The sequence below is a fragment of the Myodes glareolus genome, chromosome 9 (genome assembly GCF_982192425.1).
Source record: "Myodes glareolus chromosome 9, mMyoGla1.1, whole genome shotgun sequence".
NCBI classification, from domain to species: domain Eukaryota; kingdom Metazoa; phylum Chordata; class Mammalia; order Rodentia; family Cricetidae; genus Myodes; species Myodes glareolus.
Window position 1 is genome coordinate 51,734,595 of NC_142034.1, and position 24,291 is coordinate 51,758,885.

General features: G+C 51.9%; 1 protein-coding gene across 2 annotated transcripts in view; it reads left to right on the plus strand.

The window, feature by feature from the left end:
- The window catches only part of Pitpnm3 (PITPNM family member 3), an 89,606-nt gene extending 65,315 nt beyond the window's left edge, over positions 1-24,291 (plus strand). For both annotated transcript variants that reach the window (XM_048448644.3, XM_085695250.2), the window contains 14 exons: positions 493-682; positions 1,079-1,201; positions 1,573-1,754; positions 5,016-5,188; positions 6,662-6,832; positions 8,076-8,270; positions 9,039-9,187; positions 10,698-10,814; positions 12,394-12,510; positions 12,830-12,978; positions 13,195-13,344; positions 15,067-15,250; positions 19,512-19,640; positions 20,160-24,291. In XM_048448644.3, coding sequence (XP_048304601.3) covers positions 493-682; positions 1,079-1,201; positions 1,573-1,754; positions 5,016-5,188; positions 6,662-6,832; positions 8,076-8,270; positions 9,039-9,187; positions 10,698-10,814; positions 12,394-12,510; positions 12,830-12,978; positions 13,195-13,344; positions 15,067-15,250; positions 19,512-19,640; positions 20,160-20,465 — 2,335 coding nt within the window. In that variant the 3' untranslated portion in view covers positions 20,466-24,291. The remainder of the gene's footprint in view (positions 1-492; positions 683-1,078; positions 1,202-1,572; positions 1,755-5,015; positions 5,189-6,661; positions 6,833-8,075; positions 8,271-9,038; positions 9,188-10,697; positions 10,815-12,393; positions 12,511-12,829; positions 12,979-13,194; positions 13,345-15,066; positions 15,251-19,511; positions 19,641-20,159) is intronic.

Below are 24,291 nucleotides of genomic sequence, written 5' to 3' on the forward strand. Positions count from 1 at the left end.
ATACTGTCATGCAGGCAGCTAGGAGCCCCTTCACACCAGAGCCATTGTCCCAGCTCCACAGCTGATGTGCCCTCACTGGTTCCTCCTCAGGTTCCCCCAAAGCATCTTTTGAGAGTTTAATTCAGCCCCTTCCTCCTCCAGGAGGTCTACCATGATACTGCTTTCCCACACTGTTCTGTGTTGGCTGATTCTCTAGGTTCTTTCAGAATTGGGGTGCTTTTAGGTTCTTGCCAAACAGCATGGCTATGCCACACAGCAAGACTGCCATGGGCTGGCATATATGGAGTCAGCACAGCCTTGCATCCTCATCCTTTCCCCTCCTTCCCATCCTTGCGCTTTGCCTCATGGGACCTATCCCCATAGGTCCTTAAAACTTTTCTGCAACTGGACCTAGTGCCCAGGCGGCGAGTATGTTCTTCCAAAGAGCCCACAGTCCCACGTCACCCACTTCTTGGTCCTGGCTAGGCTGACTTTGGGTCCCCGTGTCTGCAGCCTGAACCCCTATAGCCACGACGAGGGCTGCCTCAGCACCAGCCAGGACCACGTTCCCCTGGCTGCCCTTCCCCTGCTGGCCATCTCCTCTCCACAGTACCAGAATGCTGTTGCCACTGTCATCGAGCGAGCCAACCACATCTATGGAGAGTTTCTCAAGTCCTCTGATGGGATTGGCTTCAGTGGGCAGGTAAGAGCCTGCTCTCTCCCACTCTGTGTCAGCTGCTACCCGAAAGAGGGGCTGGGGTCTGCTGCAGGATCAAGGCAGGCTAGAATGGTAGCCTCTGAGATCGGAGGAGCCATTTGATGGGTTTGGTATTCTCCTTTTACAGACAGAAAAACTACCCTCATTTGGAGTCCATGATGACCCTTAGCTAGCCTGACTCCTAATCGTGGCCTGACCACTCACCTCAGGCTGACCCCAAAGGAAATCTATTGTCAGGATGAGCCTACCTTCCATTTGGGCTCTAAGCAACTCCTTAGGACAAGTTCCTTATTCTCTCATGGGAACGTACCCCTGTTCTGACTGGATGCGGGGTGAGAGGGTTGTGGCAGGCAAGCCTGCAGCCCAACTGTGCCTCTGCAGGTGTGTCTCATCGGGGACTGTGTGGGCGGCCTCCTGGCTTTCGATGCCATCTGCTACAGTGCGGGGCCCTCAGGGGACAGTCCTGGCAGCAGCAGCCGGAAGGGAAGCATCAGCAGTACCCAGGTGTGGTCAGGCTGGGGGATGGGAGAGGGCGTGTCCCTGGGTGTCTCTCATAGGAGCAGAGGAGCAGGTGGCTCCCCCAGGGAATGCAGTGCTGGGTTTTCATGTTGGTATTGTGGTGTCTATAATACAAAGGGTTGTATGGAAATAGCAAGAGCATGTTTAGCACAGACCAATAGACAGGCCCGGAGGCGGTCTACTACTATTTGTCTCTCTAGGTGGTCACAGGAGATGGTCTGTGCTTACACCCCCACCCCTCATCACCATGAGCTGTTTGGAAGCATGGTTTCCACATGGGAAGAAGGGGTTCATTTATGCCCAGGGGAGGAGGCAGGGCCCCAGGGCCCCTTTGATCGTTACGCTTTCTGCTGAAGGACACCCCTGTGGTGGAGGAAGACTGTGATTTGGCCAGCAGTAAGCGTCTCAGCAAGAGTAACATCGATGTATCCAGTGGAGTGGAGGATGAGGAGCCCAAAAGGCCATTGCCACGGAAACAGAGCGACTCCTCCACCTATGACTGTGAGGCCATCACCCAGCATCACGCTTTCCTCTCAAGGTAACCTTCCTGGGCCGCTGCCTTCACAGCTAACAGTATCCGTGAGTGTAAGGACCTTGGTCAGAGTCACCAAGGGGGCCTGTGACCTGTCAGTCATCCCAGACCCCTCCCACAGGGGCCCATAGATAGTGGGAACTTTGTCACCACTTGTCATTGGTTCTGCATCTACATCACAGAATTTCCTGTTTGTCTCCACTCTGTTCAAACTTGCAGATACTGGACATGATCTGTTCCACCTCTCTGGGCTTCCGTTTCTTCTGTGGAAGGATAGGGTTGCCCAGCCGCTCCTTGGTATAGCTTAGAGAATCTAGAGAGGTCACAGATAGGGGTATACTTGGTGGGATACCCCAGGGGTTCATATTTGTTCTCAGAGGAGGGTGTGTTACTCTGCTAGGTCCCAAAGATTCGGGGCCAGCATTCTGCTCGTCCTTCCTCACATCCATGTCTTGGGCATGACAGACTTCATAAACTACCCTTTCACTTTCTAGAAGAAATGCTTGGTGAGCAACTAAAGGAACCGTCTGATCATTGATTCAGGTTGAGAGAATTGAGCATTGAACATGGACCAAATTGGCACAGGGTGGGGCATTTTTCCTCTCCTTTTCTCTCCAGTTCTCCCCTTTCCTCTCCTCTCCACCTTCTCTCACTGGCTCCCTAAGTGATAAGTATCATGGATCATCAAAAGAGTGGTTATTTTTTACACAACTTATTGTAGTTTTGCTTAAAAACAAAGAATCCAGCCTCATATACTGTGACCTTTCCCTCATATGATTAAAAATACTTGGTAAAGATTCTTTTTCTTCTTTTTTCTTCTCTCTCTCGTTCTTGCTCTCTCTCAGTACTCTCAGTAAATATTCTTTTTTTCTTTTTTCTTCTCTCTCTCTCTCTCTCTCTCTCTCTCTCTCTCTCTCTCTCTTTTGAGACAGGCTTTCTCTGTGTAACTACTCTGGCTGTCCTGGAACTCACTTTGTAGACCAGGCTGCCTCACACTCACAGAGATCTGCTTGCCTCTGCCTCCCGAGTGCTGGGATTGAAACCACAGCCCAACTGGTAAAGATTGTTAATGCAATATAAATTTGGGTGAATCCCACTAGCTGAATATTTCTTTGCACTTATAAAAATAGTTCTTTGCACTTATAAAAAGCACTGAACTGGTCATATTTTAAGAAATATTACTTTAGTTTGTCTTATGTATGTGTGCCTGCATATGTCTGTGCGAATACCTGCAGAGGCTGGAAGACAGCACTCTTTCCCCTGGAACTGGAGTTACAGGTGGTTGTGAGCTACCTGGTGATGGCTGCTGGGATCCAGTTCCCTGCAAGAGCACAGTGCTCTTGACCACTGAACCATCTCTCTAGCCCCCTAGGCTGGAAATCTTCGTGCATAATCATTAATGTATGTGCTAGACTTACAGTAAAGACCAACCATGGTTTGAAAATATGAACTAGAAAATTCTAGAAGTAAATCAGCTCTAAATTGTAAGTCGTACACTCTACAGAGCAGCATGATGAAGTCTCATGCTGTCCTACTTGGAGTTACTCCAGAGTATCCTCTCTCTGTGTGCTACTTACCTGCTGATCACTTGGGCAGTCTCAGGTATTAGATCCACTGTCATGGTGCCACAGTGCTTGTGGTCATACGCCCTTGCTTTACTTTGCAATGGTTCCAAAGTGTGAGAGTAAATAATGATGCTGGCAATTCAGATAAGACAAAAAGAAGCTGCTGGGTGCCTAAGAGGAAATGTGAAAGTACAGCGTTTTGCGAGAGACACTTATATAACTTTTATTATGTGTATTAGTATAATTTTACATTTTATTATTAATCGCTCTCTTAATTGTCTGTTGTGTAAATTAAACTTTACCCTGGGTGCTTTGAGTATAGGAAAAAGCACCACATGCGAAGGGCTTGGCACTTTGCCACTGAGGTCTTGGGATATGTTCCCGTGGATGAGTGGGGGCTTCTGTACTCCCTGCAGTGGGATCCCGGGAGGCGGAGTAGGAGGCCGCAGGTTGTGTGGGGCTAAGCTGTGAATGTTAAGGCTCCTCTATCAGATCAGCTCTGGAACAGCGGCCGTGTGCAAAGGAGGGTTGCAAAGTGAAAACCTCAACATTTCTGATTCATTCTTGAAACAGCCTTCAGGAAAGCCCAAATCAGCAGAGTGCCAGACATCGGCCACTTTCAGTAGCGAGCCCAACACAGCCAGGTTGTTAGGCTGTAGTGCGGGAACAGATGGCTGTTTCTCTGGTAACTAAGTAGTTGGCACGTGTTTAGGGACCAGGCTGTACATGAAATATACGTAGTTAAGCTTCATCATCATTAACGGAGAGAGCAGAAGGCAGAAGACTGGGTAACCTGCTTGCCTGCTGGCTCCTGCCTGAGGGTGGACCTCTTGCCTGTAGCATTTTAATTGTTACTTTGAAAGGTTTTTCTTCAGCTTGAGTGTTTTAGACGGGTTGGCTGTCAGAAGTTGGCTGATACGTCATGTCATTCCCCTGCCGTGGTTTAACCTCTGTACTGTCCCTGGTGCTTGTTGGAAGGCCAGAGAGGCAGCTTTGGCTTCTGTTTACGTTCAGTGCCCAGCTCAGCATCTGTGGCTAAACACCACGTAGACGGGCTCTTGGGATGAGAACGTGGGCTCCTGCTCTCTGGCACCTGTCCAGGGGGGTGGGGAGGCCAGATCGTTTGCACCTGTGTCTGCCTGTGGCCTGGTACACGAATTATGGTGAAAGGCTTGGTGCTGGCAGTGCCCGCAGCAACCAGGTCCCTGTGCTGGCCAGGATGGGCTCCTCCTATGGCAAGTGCAGGAGCTTTCAGGGTGGCTGTCAACAAACACCATGGAAGGTTCAGCCTGTCTGTGCAGGACGCTCAGGCACTCTCAGGTGCTCAGCCAGCTTTCATAAGAAAAGTTGTGGCAGATCCCAGCTACACAGATCGCTTAAACATGGTTTGTGGCTGTCTGACATGGCAGAATAAACCCAGGCGGTAGATGCAGGTGGCCCACAACGTCTTTCAGACTCGCCACCTGGCCCTGTGCAGAAAACGTTTGCTGAACTCTGCTCCAGCCAAATGTTGGCGAGGCCTGCGTGGCTAATGCTGAGCGTCTCCAGCCTGTGTGGATGATGTCAACAGTGATCTCTAGTTCTGAGTCCCATTCCAGCGACGGAGGGTTGGGTACTCTGCCCTCAGAATGCAACTGTGCTGCAGAGTGGACACTCCCACGGTCCTGGCCCTCCTCTGATCTGCCATTCCTCACTCTGGCAGCATCCACTCCAGTGTGCTGAAGGATGAGGCCGAGGTTCCTGCAGCTGGCCCACCCCAGCTCTCTGAGGTCAGCCTGGGTCGCTTTGACTTTGACGTGTCTGACTTCTTCCTCTTTGGCTCACCCCTGGGCCTGGTCCTGGCCATGCGGAGGACAGTGCTGCCTGGGATAGATGGTGGGTATGGTTATTAGGCCAATGGCTCAGGGGATCAAACTGGTGGAGTGGGAGGGTGGACAGAGTGATGGAGGCAGGGTAGACGGAGAGAAAGGATAGAAGCTGAGGGAGAGGCCAGGCGGCTTCCCCGGGTGGGGCAAAGGTGAGGCAGCTTGATGGACATCACTGTCCCTTTCCTGTGTCCCTAGATTGCTTACCTCTCTGTCATGTCCCACGAGAATATGGGTCACAAGCATTCTCCTTATCACAGCAAATCCTCCCTCCCTCCCTGTCCCCAGCAAACTTCCTGCGGTTAGTTAGGTCTCAGAACCTCTCTATCCAAAGTGGCCTTTGCCCACAGAGCATCTGAAGCTTCAAGCTCTTGCCAGCTCATACAAGGCAGACTTATGATGGCATTTGACCAGCCTGGGCCTTAGGAGAGTCTGAGGGCAGGAGTGCAGGCTGTTATTCATTGCTCTCTGCTGAGTCTCTGAAGTGAGGTGCTGAACTGAGGCGAGGCATTCACTGTTGCAGAGAAGCCTTAGAGCCCCTTAAATGCAGCCGATTTAAGCCCTTGACCCAGGACAGGAGGGAGGCAAGGACTTCTATGGCGACACCTGCTGGCCAGTGAAGGAAGTGCTTCACCTGCTCTGTCTAAACGCTGAGAGTACCCGATCAAGCGTCTTGGATTGACTTAATATATCGGGTAGTGACTGAGTGGTGGCAAGAGGGACTGCAAGTAGTACTCCAATGTGAATACAGTAAATACTAAAAGGAAATGTTACAATAGTAAAAGACAGGCCCAGGATTCTGAAGAATCGACTTTTTGAGCACAGAGGAAGGAAAGCAGCAAGCTTACAGATGTTCACCAGGGTGGCAGTACTGGGTACCTACAATGGTGCCCTTATGGGGAGCAGATTGACAAGGTCTTCAATGCCAAACTGGGCATTTTGTTTCTGAGTTGTGTATGGCTAGTTTTCTGTGAAACTGACCTAAGCTAGATTCATCTGAGAGGAAGGAACCGAGGGAACCACAATTGAGAGGGTATCTTGAGAAGATTGGCCTGTAGGCAGGACTGTGGGCGTTTTTATAACTGATGATTGATGTGGAAGGGCCCAGCTCACTGTGAGTGGTCCTGCCCCTGGGTGGGTGGTCCTGGGGTAGATATGAAAGCAAGCTGAGTAAGTCAGTAAGCAGCGCTCCTCCATGGCTTTTGCTTCAGTTCCTGCCTCCAGGTTCCTGCCTTGAGTTCCTGCCCTGACTTCCCCCAGTGATGGAGTGTGACCTGAGAGTTGTAAGATGAACTAAACCCTTTCCTCCCCGAGTTGATTTTAGTCATGGTGTTTGATCACAGCAATAGAAACCCTAACTAAGATTGGTAGGACCCAGGGGAGGTTCTTGAACAGGAGATAAGGCTACTCAAGGCCGCATTCCAGGGAGCCCTTTAGAGCCTTTAGAAAGGGCTTCTGCATGTGTCTTCTCCCACTCACCCAGGTTTCCAGATGCGGCCTGCCTGTAGCCAGGTCTACAGCTTCTTCCACTGTGCGGATCCCTCGGCCTCACGGCTTGAGCCACTGCTGGAGCCCAAGTTCCACCTGGTGCCTCCTGTCAGCGTGCCTCGCTACCAGAGGTTCCCCCTGGGCGATGGGCAGTCTCTCCTGCTCGGTAGGTCCTGGGGCTGCGACACCGTGCTGAGTTGGAGGCTGGTAGGTTCTGGGAATGTTCTTTCTGGTTCCCAAGCTGTCAGCTGCCGGGTGGCTCAGTGAACAGGGTTGTGCTGTTAGAGGAGTGGGCAGGAAGCCAGCTGGCTTCAATGCTCTAGAGTAGCTGCTTATGCCAAGGACCTGCTCTGTGCCAGGCATCGTGGTGCCAGGGCTCTGCTCACCCCACACCCTGCCAGGCTCCCATTTGAGCTTCAGTGGCTAAGGCTGGGATAATGGTGGGGTTGTTGACTCTGAAGAGCAAGTTAAAGGCTCATTCCCAGTGCTGTTTCCCAGTGCCCACCCTGTACCCTGCAAAGATACATCAGGAAGTGTGTCATCCTGATAGGTTTCATGGAAGAGGTAGCCTTTGGCCAGGGCCTGGAGAAGGGGTGTATTTGGATAGGTAGAGAGGCATTAGAGGGGCAATAAGAGCAGGGCAGGTGGGTTTAGAGAAGGACCAGTGGCTTCTAGGTTCAAAGTGGGTATGTGTGTGACTGAGGATGTGGCCAAAGGCAGACCTGGAATGGACAGTCAGGCAATTGTCAATCAGAATCTTGGCTCCATAGCTCCCTATCACCATTGAGGAACTCCAGCCTAATCCTTTTCCAAAGTTTGAGCCAGAGATGAGGGGGTGCTATTTCTGGGACTCATTTCAGGGTTAAAACCTACCCTTCCTTGGTCTTCATCTCAAAGGGATGCATTTGTCTAGCACTTCCATGATGAAGCAAGGCTCCCAAGTTCCCTTCTGCTACCTTAAACGTTCCCTCTGAAAAGGGGATCCTCCAACCTTAGAGGTCCCTTCCCCCATGACCTCAGCTTGTAGGCTGGAGTCATTTTCATCTACTTTCACCTCAGCCATATGCCTCTGTGGGTCAGGGAAGGAATTCGATGAGGGAGGACACTGATAGGCTTCACATCATGACCTCAGCGTGGCCTTAGGGCCCAGCTCCCAGGCTTCCCTGCAGCTTTGGGGAGATAGGGTGATGTTGCGATCCCCACTCATGTCTATATTACTCCCAGTTTAATAAAAGGTGAAACTGTTAATGTACTATGCTGGTATGGGGGGACAGGGGGTGTTGGTGGTCTGTTAGACCTGGGCCAGCTTCTTTCTATTTCTAGTCTCTTGCCCAGCATAGGGCTGGCATTAAGTAAGCCACACTGTTGGAGACTCAATGCTCGCCCTGACCTTGCAATTCCCCCTCCAGCTGATGCCCTGCACACCCACAGTCCCCTATTCCTGGAGGGCAGCTCCCGGGGAAGCCCCCCGCTTCTGGATGCCTCTGCCTCGCCCCCTCAGGCCCCAAGATTCCAGAGGCCAGGACGGAGGCTAAGCGAAGGCAGCTCCCATAGCGACAGTTCAGAATCCTCGGACAGCCTGGCACCTACAGGAGCCTCCCGCAGTGAGTGAGGTCCTTTTGGAGGGACCTGGGTGGTGGGTCTGCAGCAACGCTTCAGTGGGTGGGATTTTGGGCTGGGAGGAGCTGTGGAAGAAGTCATGGGACATTCCTGTCTTTGGGAAAAGGGTTTGGGGATGGTGGCATGTGGGGTGGTGGAGAGAGGACCGATTTGGTTTCCCATTGAGTCATCACTGATTTTCTAGACTAAGCTCTGACCTAGGATAGGGCCCCAAATGTACCACCTAGGGCGATGCTTCCCTCCATCCCCACACTCAGTGCTGGGTGTTAAACCCAAGCCACATGCTAGCCCAACACTAACAGCTAAGCCTCATTTCTAACCTTTGAGTCAGAGTTCTGATTTTGAATGGAGCTTTGACCTCTCACCAAGGCCCACTGAGTTTTGATCTCAAACATAGCCTTGACTTTTGACCCTACTCATGCCTCTGATCTCTTGGTCATGCATTATGCCCTGACCTCTGCAGGCACAGACTGATTCCTCACCTTGGAGAGAGCCCCTGGGAACTTACTACGGAGCTGCACCAGGGGGTTCAACTATGGCCGTCTCTGAGGGCCTGGTCCTCTTCCTTGTGACTAGCTGGGAGCCCACGTCTTAGTGGAGGGTGATTAGAATGGCTGGTGAAAGGGCAGGACTCCCCTACCCAGCTCATTCAGGGCAGGTGCTGTGGCCCCAAGCTTGTTGGCACATCTCCACTGAGTCTGTGCCTGTTGGCTTTTGGCCATTCTGTCCTCATCTCCTTCTTGGCCCCACAGTCACAGCCAAGTGGTGGGGAACCAAGAGGATTGACTATGCCCTGTACTGCCCCGATGTCCTCACCGCCTTCCCCACTGTGGCCCTACCCCACCTCTTCCACGCCAGCTACTGGGAGTCTACTGATGTGGTCGCCTTCATCTTAAGACAGGTACTGTGGCTTCCTTACTGGGCCCAGCCTGTTGGCCTCTTTGGGGGGAATCCCAGGATTCTTCTGGGGTCCCGGGGAGCAGTTGGCCTCTATCTGACAGTGTTGAGAAAGCACTGGGACACTGATGCAAAAGTGACAGGCCAGGGAAGAACGCCAACTCCCTAGATAATTAAGTGGAACCTGCCGAGGAAGCCATGCTGATGTGTCAACATGGAGGCTGGAGAAATGCATGCCTGGGCTCTCTGAGACTCAGTGTCTTTGTATTTAAAAAGGAATGGCAGGAAGGTCAGAACTTGGAGGTAGGAAGGCATAGAGTTGGAGGCAGTTCTGAAGGTCTGGTGTGGTTTCACGTGGATATGGCGGGGATGTGAGCAAGGACAAGCTTTTTATCAGCTGACTCGCTTTCTATCAGCTGACTCATGCTCTGAGAAGGAAGCTTTGGGGATGCTGTTAGAGGGTCCAAGAGAGGAGGCTCAGAGTCCCTGGGAAGCAGAGATAGCTTAAGAACCCACCAGGACATGAAAGCTTGAACTAGGTGCCAAAGGGTCATGACATGTGGATTCTAGTGACAGTTTTGAGCTAAAGGAAGGGACCAGATCAGTAGTCCTGTCTTCCTATTAAATAACCATGGGACTTTGGCAGAGCAGGGCTGGGCTGAGGGGCAAGACACATGGTAGGTGCTGGGGGTAGGGAGTTTGGAGCTTGGAGAAATTATCGGGACTGGAAATGAAATCGTGGCTATTGTCAGACCTTGGCCATTCTTGAAAATTCATAATGACACCAACGGTGTCACCACAGAAAGCAGTTTGGAGACCAGTCTAGAGCTCCCCAGGGACACAAGGATGACCCATCTGAAGGGGTGGAAGAGAGCATCCGCATAGCTCGGAGGAGAACCTGTAACAAGTAGACAGGTGTGATGAAAGTTCCAGGGACATAGTGAAGTGGCTTCAGTGGAGTGCGGGGACAGGACAGAGGAGAGGAGATAGGTGAGGGAGTGCCGGAGTCTCATGGAGAACTCGGTGCTATGGACAAGGCATGAGGGTCTCCAATGAGAGGACATGCTCAGATGAGATGACCAGTGGTAGGCGTTTTGGGATGTTGGAGAAAATGGCCCAGCTGAAAAGATCTGGATCAGAGAAGGGAGCGCTGCTGAAGCAACGGCCTCGAGGAAGGAACAGGGCTGAGTCAGGGCTCCAGCTGGCCTTAGGCAAAGGTCACCCGCAATAGAGGAGGGGGGCAGAGAAGAAATGAATGGAAGATATAAACTTCTTCTTAGGAAGCGCCAAGAGTCAGGCATGAATGTCAGAGGCTGCCCCCAAAGCAGAACTGCCAAGGGGACAGTTCTCTGGTTCCAGCTGTCCAGACAGGTAGGGATGGAGACAACTCCCAGGGCCCCAGCAGGGCCCAGGCGATATCATAGGGTGGCCAGAAGTAGGGCTTGGCTGGCTACTGTTCGGGGAGGCAGAAGGGTTGAGAACGTGCTCCCAAGCCCTGCCTCACTTTTGACTAGGTGATGCGTTATGAGAGCGCAAGTGTGAAGGAGAGCACAGGCCTGGACCCCATGGCTCTGAGCCCCGCTAACCCCCGGGAGAAGTGGCTGCGCAAGCGGACCCAGGTCAAGTTGCGGGTAAGAGCTTGCTGCAGTTGTGTTTGTTGGACAGGTGAGCTTGAGAGTCTGGGCAGCCATGTACCAGATAAGACCTTTGGTTTCCTGGTGGAGCTCTTCTCCATTCCTGTTGGCCTGAGTTCCTGTATGAGGGAGCAGCTGTGAGTTCGTCTCCCACGGTCGGACTCCACCAGGAAGTTCAGGGCTCTGGGGATGGTAAAAGCTGGGTGGTTGTGGAATGATTGCTCCATACCAGGCTCCTGAAGACATGGACTTGACATAGATCATCTTGCCTGTGCCCCAGGTCGCTCAGCCGTTGAGTAGGGATGGGGGCGATCCTGGCCTCCCCAGGAAGGATGTACATACACATCAGGATGAAGGGGGCTCGGATTGCCAGGGCAGACCACATGAGGCTTCTCTAAAGATGGGGCTCCTCTGTAGGGTACTAGGGGGGATAAAGAGGGGCTTGGGAGGCATTCATTCATGCATTCTCTCAGTCAGCTGCCATCACTGCCTACTGCCTCGGAGCTGCACATCATCCCAGAGTATGCCAACACAGCGGTGCTCTGGGGAGCAGTTCCGCTCTGGGGAGAAAGAACGTCAAGCGTGGATCCTAAAAACAGTCCTGGAAGGCAGAGTGACTAATGCTTCATGAATCAATGTTTTTGTACATGGACATACACAAAATTACACACCACATAGGTGATGCAATTCACCTATCACACAATCCAGTGTTAAATAATATATTCACAGCTGCATGCCAACCCCACCACAGTCAGTTTTAGAACTTTTTTTTTTTTTTTGTCACCGCATACAGGAAATCCCTTTCTCTGCAGCTCTTTTCCCTCCCTGCTGCCCTGGGCTCCTCCCTGAGTAGCCAAGCAGTCATATAGTGTTGGTCTCTGTAGTTTCACCTGTTCACGACATTTCGTGTATCTGAAGGCACATATGTGTTTATATCTTTCTTTTTTCACTTAGCGTGTTTCCAAGGTTCACTCATGTAAATGTCATGCATAGCATCTCTTCTCCTTTTCCTACTGGCTACTATTCTACCGTATCCATGTATTCTGTCCACCCAGTTGTCAGGTGACAGGCATTTGGGTTGTTTCTACTGTTGGCTATTTTGAATAGTACTGCTTTACATACTCATCTATGCAGTTTGGGCATATATTTTTATTTTGGGAGGTGTAGATGAGGAGTGGTAATTCTACATTTAATCTCATGAGGAACCACTGTGCTGTTTTCCACAGTGGCCACCCCATTGTAGGCATGGTAGATGGTTCTTTATGCAGAAGAAAGACCCAAAGGTGACTGGGTAGTTTCCAGCCCAGGAACCTAAAAATGAATGACAGGTTGTAAAGGCCAGTAGTCACCTTAGAAGGTGTGCAGACTCAAGAGCACGGGGTCTGCCTCAGTGGGCAGCCTAAGAAGCAGTTTTGGTAGCTCAGTCTGCTTCTGGAATCCTAGTGCAGGCAGTTCATGGATGCCTGACTCAGCTGGGCCATAGCCCAGAAGTCATACTTCCAAGGCTTTAATGATAAAGCAAGAGTGAGCTTTGTCTGCAAAGGCTGAGCCGGGTCATTCCTTTCTGTCCTTGCAGAATGTCACTGCGAACCACCGTGCCAATGACGTAATTGCTGCTGAAGATGGCCCCCAGGTCCTGGTGGGGCGCTTCATGTATGGCCCTCTTGACATGGTGGCTCTGACTGGAGAGAAGGTACCAAGGGTTGAGCATCTCCTTGGCTCACCTGTATCACATGGTTCATAGTATCACGGACAGAAAGGGTGATAGAAGAACCGTTTTGGAACATGAAACAGGGAGCCCTTTCCCGGCCTGGCAGACCAACAAAGGATAAGGGGAACTTGGTATCTCCAAGGAGGTGGGGAGCCAGTGTGGCTGCCACATGGAGGGAGGGTTATAGGAAACTCTAGGATACGGCAGGCAGGCACCTGTGCCCAGGTGTCTGTTGTTTTGGCTGTCAAGCATGTAGTCCTTCAGCCTTTTGCAAGTCCCTCGCTTCCTTCACTGACTGCAGGTGGACATCCTAGTGATGACAGAGCCATCGTCAGGCCGCTGGGTCCACCTGGACACAGAGATCACCAACAACAGTGGCAGGATCACGTATAATGTTCCGCGGCCCCGGCGCCTGGGGGTTGGTGTCTACCCTGTAAAGATGGTGGTCAGGTAGGACCAGGGTGTGTGTGAGGATCTCATGATGGACTTTTGGGGTGGCTCCTCCATCCAAACTTGGCTGGAAGACAGAGTCTATTTCTGTTTACATGGAGACAGGAAAAGGGAAGAGGCTACCAGCCATGGTATCAGGAGGCACCACCAGGAACCTGGCCCTAGACTGACTGATTTCAGCTGTAGGCTGACCTCAGGCTGATTGATACCTTTCAGGGGTGACCAGACCTGTGCGATGAGCTACCTCACGGTGCTGCCCCGAGGCATGGAGTGTGTTGTGTTCAGTATTGATGGATCCTTTGCGGCCAGCGTGTCTATCATGGGAAGCGATCCCAAGGTCCGGCCGGGTGCAGTGGATGTGGTTAGGTGAGTGTCATCTCCCCTAAGGAAGGTGTTTCCCCAGGGCAGGAGCCAGCAGCTTTGGAGGAAGTGCATTAGTCATCATACCCCCTCTGCCCCAACAGCTTTCTCTAGGATTTCTGTAGGTTTCTGGGCCTAGGCACTGCCAAGTTCTGGCTTTACCTCCTGTAGCCATTCACTGGGAGTCTCTGGGGAGATCAGTCCCTTTCGTAGACTTTAGCTCATTCATTTGTCCCTCCCCCCTCTTCTCTCCTCCTGGGCATCCTTTCATCGTTTCCCCGAGGTCAGCTCCAGACTCCAGGCTCTGGTTTTGGTTCTGCTGTAAAGACTGCTGCTGGTGGGGAAATAACCAGCAGAGGAAGATAAACCAGGGATGAGAAATAGTCATTGGTGACAATAGAAGCTTAAACCCAAAGAATGGACAGGAATGGGGGACACTGGGAGTTTGGGACAGCTGGGGTAGGGACTGCCCTGCCTTACTCAGGGAGAGAAGCTTGGCTGACTTTGAGGCCCTGGAGAGACAGTTGTCTCCAGCTGCTTTGTGGCCCTGTTGGAGAGGTCATGCACAGCCCGCTGAGAGGATTGGTTGGTTTATCCCGCAGCAGAGATGGGAGCTGTACTCTCTCCCTCTGTGACGCTACCCTCCTTCACCACGGTTCTGCCACACCTTTGCTGGCAGTCAGAAGCTGCTTTCTATGAGTCTGACACAGACCCTGCCTCTCTGGGGGTCCCTCTGGGAGCCCCCAGCATCCTTGTAACACCTACACTGTGCATTTTCGCATATCCCCAGATGGTCAGGCCACTGTCTGGATTTAGAAAGCCCAATCTATGGCAGCAGGTTGACGGCTAGTGCCACAAAAATACCTACCCAGATCTGGGATCATCTGTACCTTGGGTCATCCACAGAGCACAGTACCTGGGAAGTGAGAATTTCCTGGAAGAGGGATCCTGAAGGAGGAAGATGTAGATAGGCAGGCTCTCTTGGGGAGGTCCTGAGCCAAGAGCACAGGGTTTGTCCAGGGATGGCAGAGCGGCCCTGTGTGGATAGGGAGGTTCTACTCATCAGAGTGCAGTCCAAGAGTAGAGGAAAGTATTTAAATATGGGCTCCGGGCGTGGTTTCAGGAAAAGGAGCAATGGCTTTGGGTTTGTGGTTTATAGAAAATGCCAGGAAACAGTCAAGGGTGATAATGAAACCAACTTTACCGGGTAGACTATGCCAATCGGGTTTGGGATTACTGCCTTTATCTTTGGAATAACCCCATGGAGTGGTTGGATGATTAACATCATCTTACAGATGGGGGAAAAGTAAACACATGCACGTGAGAGACTAGTTCAAAGTTACACAAGGTCAGATCCGAGTGGGAGAACAAAAGGGGAAGTGGTCACCAACGACGTTTGTAGTGGCTTATGGGAAAGATGGGGTGGAACTAAGGACCAGTCACTGAAGGTGGGCACAAAGCCTCTGACCTGGGAGTATTGCAAGCTTTTTTGTTAGTGGAGAGGGCCAAAGCATGAGAGGTAAAGGTGGGGAACCAGACCAGGCCAGTTCTCATAGGCCATCTGGAGGAAATGTACACTATACACCCACCTGGAGCGTGAGCGAGGACTTGAGAGCCCTCTTACCACTACCTGTCGCTTCTCTAGAGGGCAGCAGCAGCCAGGACAGGTACTTGGGCACCGGGCGGCCTGCAGGGGCTGAGCTGGACCCACCAATGCCATCTCACCAGGCACTGGCAGGACCTGGGCTACATGATCCTTTACATCACCGGGCGGCCGGACATGCAGAAGCAGCGGGTAGTGTCGTGGCTGTCCCAGCACAACTTCCCACAGGGCATGATCTTCTTCTCGGACGGACTGGTGCACGACCCGCTGAGGCAGAAGGCCATCTTCCTTCGCAACCTCATGCAGGAGGTGAGTGTGGAACTGGGGAAGGACTGCGGCCACACCCACGCGAGGGCCCCAAGGCGGCTGGCTGGCCTTTATTAACCAGGGAGGAGCTAACTCTAGACCCTGTGCAAGCTCCTCCCCTTTTCAGTCCCGAGGGGTTGGGCAACGGGATCCTCTGCTGGTGAAGGGAAGGGAAGCACGTTTTGTTGGCCGAGTGCAGGCCTCTCTCTGGACCATCTTAGTAGACCTAAGAGGCAGGTGTTATCTTCATTGACAGATATTCACGCTTTATCTTCTCCTGACTCCAAGATCTAAATTCTTGTCTCTACATCTGGTTATTCCTGCAGTAGATATCTCAGTGCCTATTGAGACATTTCAGGCTTTGTTGTGTTTCTAGTTGCCGGGTGCGTTTCTAGCCCGATTTCCTGAATCTGTCGTCTAGAGTTGTGATTCTCCAGCTGCACTTAGGAATCATTTAAAAAAGGCAAATTCCTAGGCTCAGAAACTCTGAATTTCTGCTCAGGCAGCAGAAAGTCTGGGAGGAGACTGGGACATCTTTTTGCAAAGCCCTCAATGAAATCCTCACCCTGTGGGATTGGAAGTGGGGGTGGTGGGGAGGGCGAGGGGGAGGAGGAGGGAAAGGGAAGAGGAGAGAGAGAGGGGGGGGCTGACTTGCAGATGAAAAGCAGGAGTAGACAAATGAAAATTATATGAGTTCAAAATTTCAGTGTCCATAAATAAAGTTTTATTGGCACATGGCCAAGCTCATCTGTTTATGTATTGTCTGTGGCTGCCTTTACGATGCAGTGAAAGAGTTGAGTCGAGTTGCTGTGGCAGAGCTCAAAGCCTAAAATATTTACTGTTTGGCTTTTCAAGGAAAAAGTCTGCCAATCGCTGATCTAGAGAAAGAAAGGCATGCAAATTGACAATTAGTGGTGTGTGGCAGAAAAAGGGCAATATTGGCAAACAGAGGAGAAAGGACCTAGGTTTGCCCGGGAACGCTGTGCGGCTCCTAGTAGGTAATAACTTCTAGGCTTAGTCTTGACCTATGAGTATGAGTTGTCAGGTAGACAATGAAACGGCTTATGCCGGGCCTGGGGAAATACAAAGACAGACATGAAATCAAGCTTTATTTGGGGCTAGCTCTGTGGGAGGATGCATGTGCCATGCTGGTTTATGGAACTTCTCGAAGAGGTTGAGGCAAGGGGGATTTTAAAAGGTAATGATGGAGGAGGATGACAAAATGTGTCCTAAAACAATAACTGTTGGGCTGTAACGACTAATAACAATGACGACCTCAGTCTGAGCGTACACAGTTGCCGAGCAAATGTTCTTGGAGAGTCATGCTTGTGTGAGACTGCTGTGACCTCTTAAAACGTAACTTTTATCTTTTAGATTAGGTAACCCTGTGTAACCCTGGCTTGCCTGGGGTTCCCGATGTTAACCAGGCTGGCCTCAAACTCACAGAGATTCATCGGCCTCTACCTTCCAAGTGCTGGGATTAGAGGCGTGTGTCACCATATCTGGCCATTGTGCTTTTGTGTAAGGTTGTGGTCCTGGTAGATTTTGTGTGAGTGTGTGTGTGTGTGTGTGTGTGTGTGTGTGTGTGTGTGTGTGTGAGAGAGAGAGAGAGAGAGAGAGTTATTATCAGGTGATCACGAGTGCGAATACCTCCTTCATATACCTCCTTCATAAACTCTTGACTTGGTGTTTTTGATAGGATTGACCCAAGCAATTCCATTATGATTTTGACAACTTTCACCAGATGCAAAGGAGCAGGGGTGAGAAATAGCCTGGGCTGTTCTCAGAACTGAAGCAGTTGCAGGGTGGGGGTAATGCAGACAGGGTCAGATCAAGAACAGGTGGGAACTGAGATCCTAGAGATCACTAGGGACCCAAACTTGCTAGGTTTAAGAATTCTGGAAACAGATCAAGATCTTGGGCTCTCTACTGCGGGCAGTGTGGAGCAATGGGGGAGTTTGGACTAGGGCAGCGACAGCATCTAGTTTGGGCTGTAGGAAGATCCGTCTGGGAACTCACCGGAAAACACAGTGGCAAAGTGAACAAGGGAGGGTAGTTAGGAGACTGTTACCCCGGAAAGGAGAGTAGAATCCGGATAATCAGATAGTAGCTATGCCATGGAGAGAAAGGCATGCACAGCCAGAAGACTGAGCAGTTGGCACTGTCAGGACTTGGAAATGGTTGATTCATGGGCAAGGCACTCTCAATTGTCCTATTGCATGACCAAGAGAGATCAAGGTGGCACTGGGCTTATTTGTGTTGTTCATGATGTATCTCCAGGATCTGGGGTAATGATGGCACACAGTAGGTGCTCAGTAAGTGCTAGTAGCATGAATGCATAAATGAACAAACGGATGAAATGGGAAGGGATACAGGAGAAGGAATACAGGAGAAGGATCAGGCAGGGAGAAGATGAGGTCAGATGTGCACACAAGGACACTGACAGGGCCATGGATCATGAGCCATGCAAATCCCAGCACAGTAGCCTGGGCTGTAGGCAGAGACTGGAACCCTGGCTATGAGTCAGTGGGGCTGCGTGGGGGCAGGGCAGGCACCACCCAGGGATGGTTGGAGCTAAGTGAAGCTGTGCTGTGCTTCTGGGGGCAGGGTGAAAGCCAGCTGAGAACAGGGAGAACAGTTGGAGAGGAAGAGGGCAGGGCAGGGAGTGTTTCAAGTGACAGACCCTTTCTCGTGGAAGTGAGACAGTGACAGCTGTCTGCTGTCTGAAGCCTTACCAGTGGACGGCCTTGGTGAGAAAAGGACGCCTCTGAAGGTCAAGGGGATAGAGAGGTGAGGTACAGAGGGAAGGCGGGTCTCAACCTGGAACAGGCTGTAAGGGTGGGCAGTGACAGGCTCTTCATGTGGACAGTGTGTTCATCACCTTTCTGTCTTGTGTCAGAGACCTGAGAAATTGACCTGAAGGAGGAAAGGGTTTTTTGGCTCATGGTTTCAGAGGTGTCCATCTGTGGTCCGCTAGCTCCATTGCTGTAGGCCTGAGGTTGAAGTAAAATATACTGGTGGGAGCGGGCAGCAGAAGAAAACTGCCTCATGGTGGCCAGGAAACAGAGCAAGCCAGAGGAAAGCTTCCTCTAACTTTATCTAAGTCCATTCAGCTGTGAACTCATCAATGGCTCAACCCCATTGATGAAATCAGTACACATGAACTAGTTACTCCTCCATGGCATCACTAACTGGAGACCAGGATTACTGCACACGTGCCTCTAGGGCTCACTTCATATTTGAGTCATAGTTGGCAGTGTCGTCCTAGTGATGACAGTGCATTGAAAGGAGGGAAACTGTATCTCAGACTTAAGTCCCCTGTCCTCGTCAGGGTTACTGTTGCTGTGATGAAGCACCGTGGCCAAAGGCAAGTTGAGGAGGAAAGGGTTTATTCTGCTTACACTTCCATGTCGTAGTCCATCACTGAAGGAAGCCAAGATAGGAATTCAAGCAAGGAAGGAATCTGGAGGCAGAAATTGATACAGAGGCCATAGAGGAGTGCTGCTTAAGGGCTTGCCCAGCCTCTTCTCTTATAGAACCCACGACCACCAGCCTAGGGATGCCGCTACTCACAGTGGGCTGGCCCTCCCCCATCAATCACTATTTAAAAATATGCCCTGCAGCCAGATCTTATGGAGGCATTTTCTCAACTGAGGTTCTTCTTTTCAGATAACTCTAGCTTGTGTCGAGTTGCTATAAAACTAGCCAGCACACCTCCAGTGAACATGGTAGGACAGAGGGCAATGCTGACAGGAGACACACAGTGAGTGTAGTGTAGTGTAGTGAGCATCACCAGCTGGGTAGGTGGGAGATCAAGGCAATTGGCTGAAGGAAGCACTCCTAGGACGAGGAGGGTAAATCTCTAAATTGGGTCTGGATTTTTGGGGAGCTCAACAGACCAACTACCAGGAGGCAGGGGTCACATGGCTAGCCTAGAGCCTGCCCCTAGTTTAGGGTCCATAATGCATAACTTCCTTATCCACAAAGGGGCACTTGGCCCCACTGTGGGAGGTGTGTGGGGTGTGTGGGGGTGGGAGGGGGTTGGGACTGGGCAGTAGTGTCAGCAAGTAACGTACATCCATTCCCTGATAGAGCCATAGTGCCCTACCTCAGATCTAGTGTGAAGAACTGGGGCAAGGAGGGGCAGTCATCTGGGGGTGGCTCCTAGCAAAGGTGGACTTGGTGTCTGAGTGCAGATGAAGGGTTCCCCAGCAGGGTCTCCCTAGGCCTTCTTCCCTCTTCACCAGCTTGCTTTGTGTTTCAGTGCTTCATCAAAATCACTGCAGCCTACGGCTCCACGAAAGACATCTCTGTCTACAGTGTGCTGGGCCTCCCTGCATCCCAGATCTTCATCGTGGGCCGGCCCACCAAGAAGTACCAAACCCAGTGCCAGGTGTGTGGGAGCCAGGGGACGGAATCGAGGGCAGCACCTAATCATTCAGTCACTTGCTTATCCCTTCATTTGCTCATTCATTTATCCCTACCAAGCAATGCCTTGGGCCAGGCCCCCTGCTGGACGCAGGGAAGAATCCAAGCGGAGACGAATGTGATGGCATCTAGGGGAAGGGGAAATGGCAGTGACTGTTTATTACAAAACAAGTGCCACTCTGAATGAATGAGTGATGAGGCCCTGGAGATGCGCTGCAAGCCTAGACTCCAGGGTAAAGCTGGCCTCCGGGAAAGGGTGGGAAGGACGATGGACAGCCAGAAAGAACCTGGGGTTAAGTCAGAGTGCAGGGGTGCAGACAGAGGTGCTCAGTGGCCTGCGGGAACACTAGAACTGTAATGAGCCTCCCTGCTACTGCTTTTGGGGTCCTGGAGAAGCTGCAGACTCCCTTGGAGGATGCCCAAGGGAAGTGGCGATGTTGGGGGACACGGTCAGATGCTAGCCTGATGCTTGTCCCCTCCACAGTTCCTGAGTGAAGGCTACGCCGCACACCTGGCGGCACTGGAGGCTAGCCACCGCTCGCGCCCCAAGAAGAACAACTCGCGGATGATCCTGCGCAAGGGCAGCTTCGGGTTGCACGCGCAGCCGGAGTTTCTGCGCAAGCGCAACCACCTGCGCAGGACCATGTCAGTGCAGCAGCCGGACCCACCCGCCCCCAACCCCAAGCCCGAGCGGGCACAGAGCCAGCCCGAGTCCGACAAGGACCACGAGCGGCCGCTGCCTGCGCTCAGCTGGGCGCGTGGGCCCCCCAAGTTCGAGTCGGTGCCCTGAGAGGTGGGCGGTGCTCAGAACAGTGGGGGCAGTTAGGCGGCCTGCAGGGAAGGGAAGGGTTGCCTTCTCCCTGATACAGGCGTTTTCCTGCTTTTTCCCTCCCGTGTCTGTCCAGCAGTGTCCGACCAGAGCAGGGAGGGACCTTGCCCTGACACTGGGGAGCTCTCTGGGCTGCAATGGGGGTGAAATCGGGGTGTCTCAGTGCAGCCACCGCCGCTTCCCCGTGCCTGTGCTCACAAGCCGGAGTCAGGGGTGATGTGTGAGTGTGACCCTTGGGCCAAGCCTGCCTGTGCCCAGTGTTTGGGTAAAGTTGACCATCTTTTCGAGTCCCGAGGTTTCTGTAGCTGCGCTAGGCAGGCTCAAACTAGAGAAGCCCCTAGCGCTAGGTAGACAGCCAGACAGGTGTTTACCGCTGGCCGCTTCCAGGTGTGACAACTTGACTTTATGTAGAAGAGTGAGTGGCATTTGTGCCTGCCCTCCTTGTGACATCCGGGGCACCACTTTGGGACTGGCTGTCTTATGACACAGTGAGATCACTTTATGGGAGAGGACATTCTCTGGGTCCAATCTGTGTACGTGGAGTCCATCCACAACCCCTGGGGACCGGGTCTGGTGCTGACTGTCTGTCTTGCAGCTGTCCTTTGCTCCCTTTCTTGTTATCCTGTGGCCGTTGAAGACAGATGTTCCTCTTCCTTGAGTCTTGCCTTGTGCACTTCCCTGAGAGGCTGCAGCCAGGGACTCTGCCCCGAATTGGTCTGACTACAGTCTGTAGCATATTCTCTTTGGGCCCTGCCTTTTTCTTTAACTAGAAGGGGCCTCCTGGCTGAGATGGGTCCTGGGTTTGATTCCAAGGCTGTCCCACATTTGTGCTCTCTGGGGCTTCACAGAATGCCCAGTGGGCCTCCCCCTCATCCCAGCCCTCCCCACCCTGGGATAAAGATTCTGGGTGGGACTGAAAGGGAGCCCAGCACCTCAGAGGAAGGAAGCCACAACTTCATGGAGAAATAAGCTTGTTTGTGTACACCAAGGAAAACAGAAGGTGCTTCCTTCCACCAACAAAGGGGACAACATGGTGGCCCCTTCCATAGCTCTGCTCAGACTGGCTTTTTCTCTTTAGGTTTTCTGGAATGCACAGAGCTGAGATCTTGGGTTCTGGAGGTTCATGGAAGATTGACTCAAGCTGTTGTATTCTCTTCCCCTCCCTGGCAACTCAGTTTAGTTTGAGCCTAGAACCTCCTCTAGGGTAGTTGGACCCCTTACGGTGGTGGCAGGGGGTGTTTCTTTGCTGCCGAGTCCCTGGTCTTGGCAAGTCTCCCCCTTGCTCCCTGGCCCAGGCTGACACCTGTTGTATGGCTGCCCTGGTGTCTTAGAACCCCCTGGGACGCCACAGAGGCCAGAGCCAAATATCTGCGTACACAGCAGGCTCTTGTCAGCTCGGTGTCGCTTCTGTTCAATGTCTACCTCTTGCAGCTCCCATGCAGCCTGTGGTGGCTGCTGATGGGGGTGACTGGCACTAGGTTGTGAGTTGCTCAGCAAACTGAGTGCCTCACTTGGGCTGGAGGGGGTGTGGGTTCCCAGTACCCACCCAGCTTTTCCCACTCAAATATCTTCTCCAGCCTGCCAGCTCCTGTTCCCTCTGCCCATCCCATCCTATCTATCTGCCAGCTCCTGTTCCCTCTGCCCACCCCATCCTATCTGCCAGCTCCTGTTCCCCCTGCCCACCCCATCCTATCTGCTAGCTCTTTCAGCGGCATCAGCACTGCATTTGGCAAACCATGCCCATCACTGCCGGGGGCTGCAGAGAGGGCAAGGAGGTATGGGACCAGCTTCAGCTTCCTCTTTCTATCCTGCCTCTTAGAAGTTATACCTGCCTCCCCATTTCTCTTAGAAGTTATACTTGCCCCCTATTTCTCTTAGAAGTTATACCTGCCCCCCATTTCTCTTAGAAGTTATACCTGCCCCCCCATTTCTCTTAGAAGTTATACCTGCCCCCCCATTTCTCTTAGAAGTTATACCTGCCCCCGCTGCCCCACACCACCTTCCTCCACCATTCTTGCCTGTCTTTTGGCACCAACTCATATGGTGTAACCACCTTAACTGCAGTCCTTTCCCCTAGATGCTGTGATTTGAGCTTGGATAGACCTGACTGGTTCTCCTCCCAACAGGAGTCACCGAGTCTAACTTTCAAATGATAAACACCTCTCCCTTTTCTGAGAACCCCAGGCTGAGTGCTTGTGTGAGTGGGGGACCCCCAGGGAGACTGGAGCCAGTGACAGGGCTCTGTGGGTCAGAGCCAGCCAGAGGCCCCACCCCTCTTTTGCTAGAGCCTCACATTGGGGCTAGGGTGATCCCTTTTGTGGGATGCCGCCGGTGTACAGGTGTTGTGAATACCACCCTAGGAGCCGTGGTGTGTGAAGTAGGCGCCCACTGCTCTGTTTAGAGAACAGCTCAGTCTTTGGCTTCCTGGCAACTGTACTCTGCTGCGCTTTCTGCTAGTGCTGTGTTCAGTTAGGGTCAGAGATCAGAGGAACTGATACCTAGTGTTCTCCAGAGGAGAGTGCCGTTGCCTCCTCCAGTAGTTCTGTGACACCCCATCCAGCTGTTTCCTAGAGACCTCTAGCTCCTGGTGCGCCTGCTCTCCAGCTGCTGAAACATGTTCCCGCTTGACCAAAGTTCCCGTATCTGAGTGGCATGTTTGTTTTTCCCATGTGGTGGCTGTCCTGACCTGGCTGAGGGATGCCTGACACCTTCCTTTATCCCTCGTCCTGTTGTGGGTTGCTGGAGTCTGCTCTTTCAGCCTCATGTCCCTCACCCCTAAAGATTGACCCCTCCCTGAAGCATCACAAGATATTTTTTAAAGAAAATAAATTATTTTCATGCATTCAGATGAACAGCCTTCCCGCCTGGGTGCTGGGCTACATCAAATGTATCTGAACCCCAGTATTCCTGAGATTGGGGTGGTTCTCTGAAGAAGGGAAAGCTGTATCTAATGGTTTTTAAACTGTACTTCGGGCACTCCGCAGCCCAGAGCTGTGCCCCGGAAGTATCCTGCAGACAAAACATGGCACCTATCTTTAATTGGGGAATGGACCCTGCCAGACTGATGCGCCCAGGTCTGGAGGAGGTGCCACTTTTGCAGGCATACTCTCCACTCAGCTCAGGTGAAGCCCCATCTGGGAGGGGCACCCTGACTGTAGGAGCCTTGCAGTTGACCCCGCCTTAAACAACCACTTTCCAGCGGAATCCCCGGGGTTCCATTCCAAGTGCTCTGAAAATTAAAAAAAAAAAAAAATCCCTTTTCTTTCCCTTCTGGGCTAGGGAGGAATTTCTTATACACCCAAGTTAAACATTTAGTACAAGTAGCAAAGTCCTGATCTTGCTGGTAAACTAACAGGGAGGTTGGGAAAAAAAAATCAGAATTTGACTCCACCCTGTGGTGGTGCAGAAGAGGTAGGGGACACCAAGGAACGGTAGGCACAGTGGCTAGCGTGGGACATTCCCCTCAGACCCAGACCCACTGTCCTTTTCTCTTTGTTTACTCAGTGGTGGCAGCCAGTCTGACCTTGTCTGTGGTCTGCCTGTCCCTGTGTGTGTAACTCCCAGTACTCGCTGTGATGGCTGGTTCTGTGGTAGAAAAGGCTTATTACAGTCCTCATGGCTGCCTTGTACAAAATCCGTTAGAAGAGAAAATGTAAAATATCCAATTTCTAACCAGACAAAAACAGCATTATGGAATTAAAAGATTTTTACAATTGGTCCTGATTTTGATGTGAGCTGTTTTTAACTGAAATGTTGTCACTTAAATAAAAACCTTATTTGCCTTTAA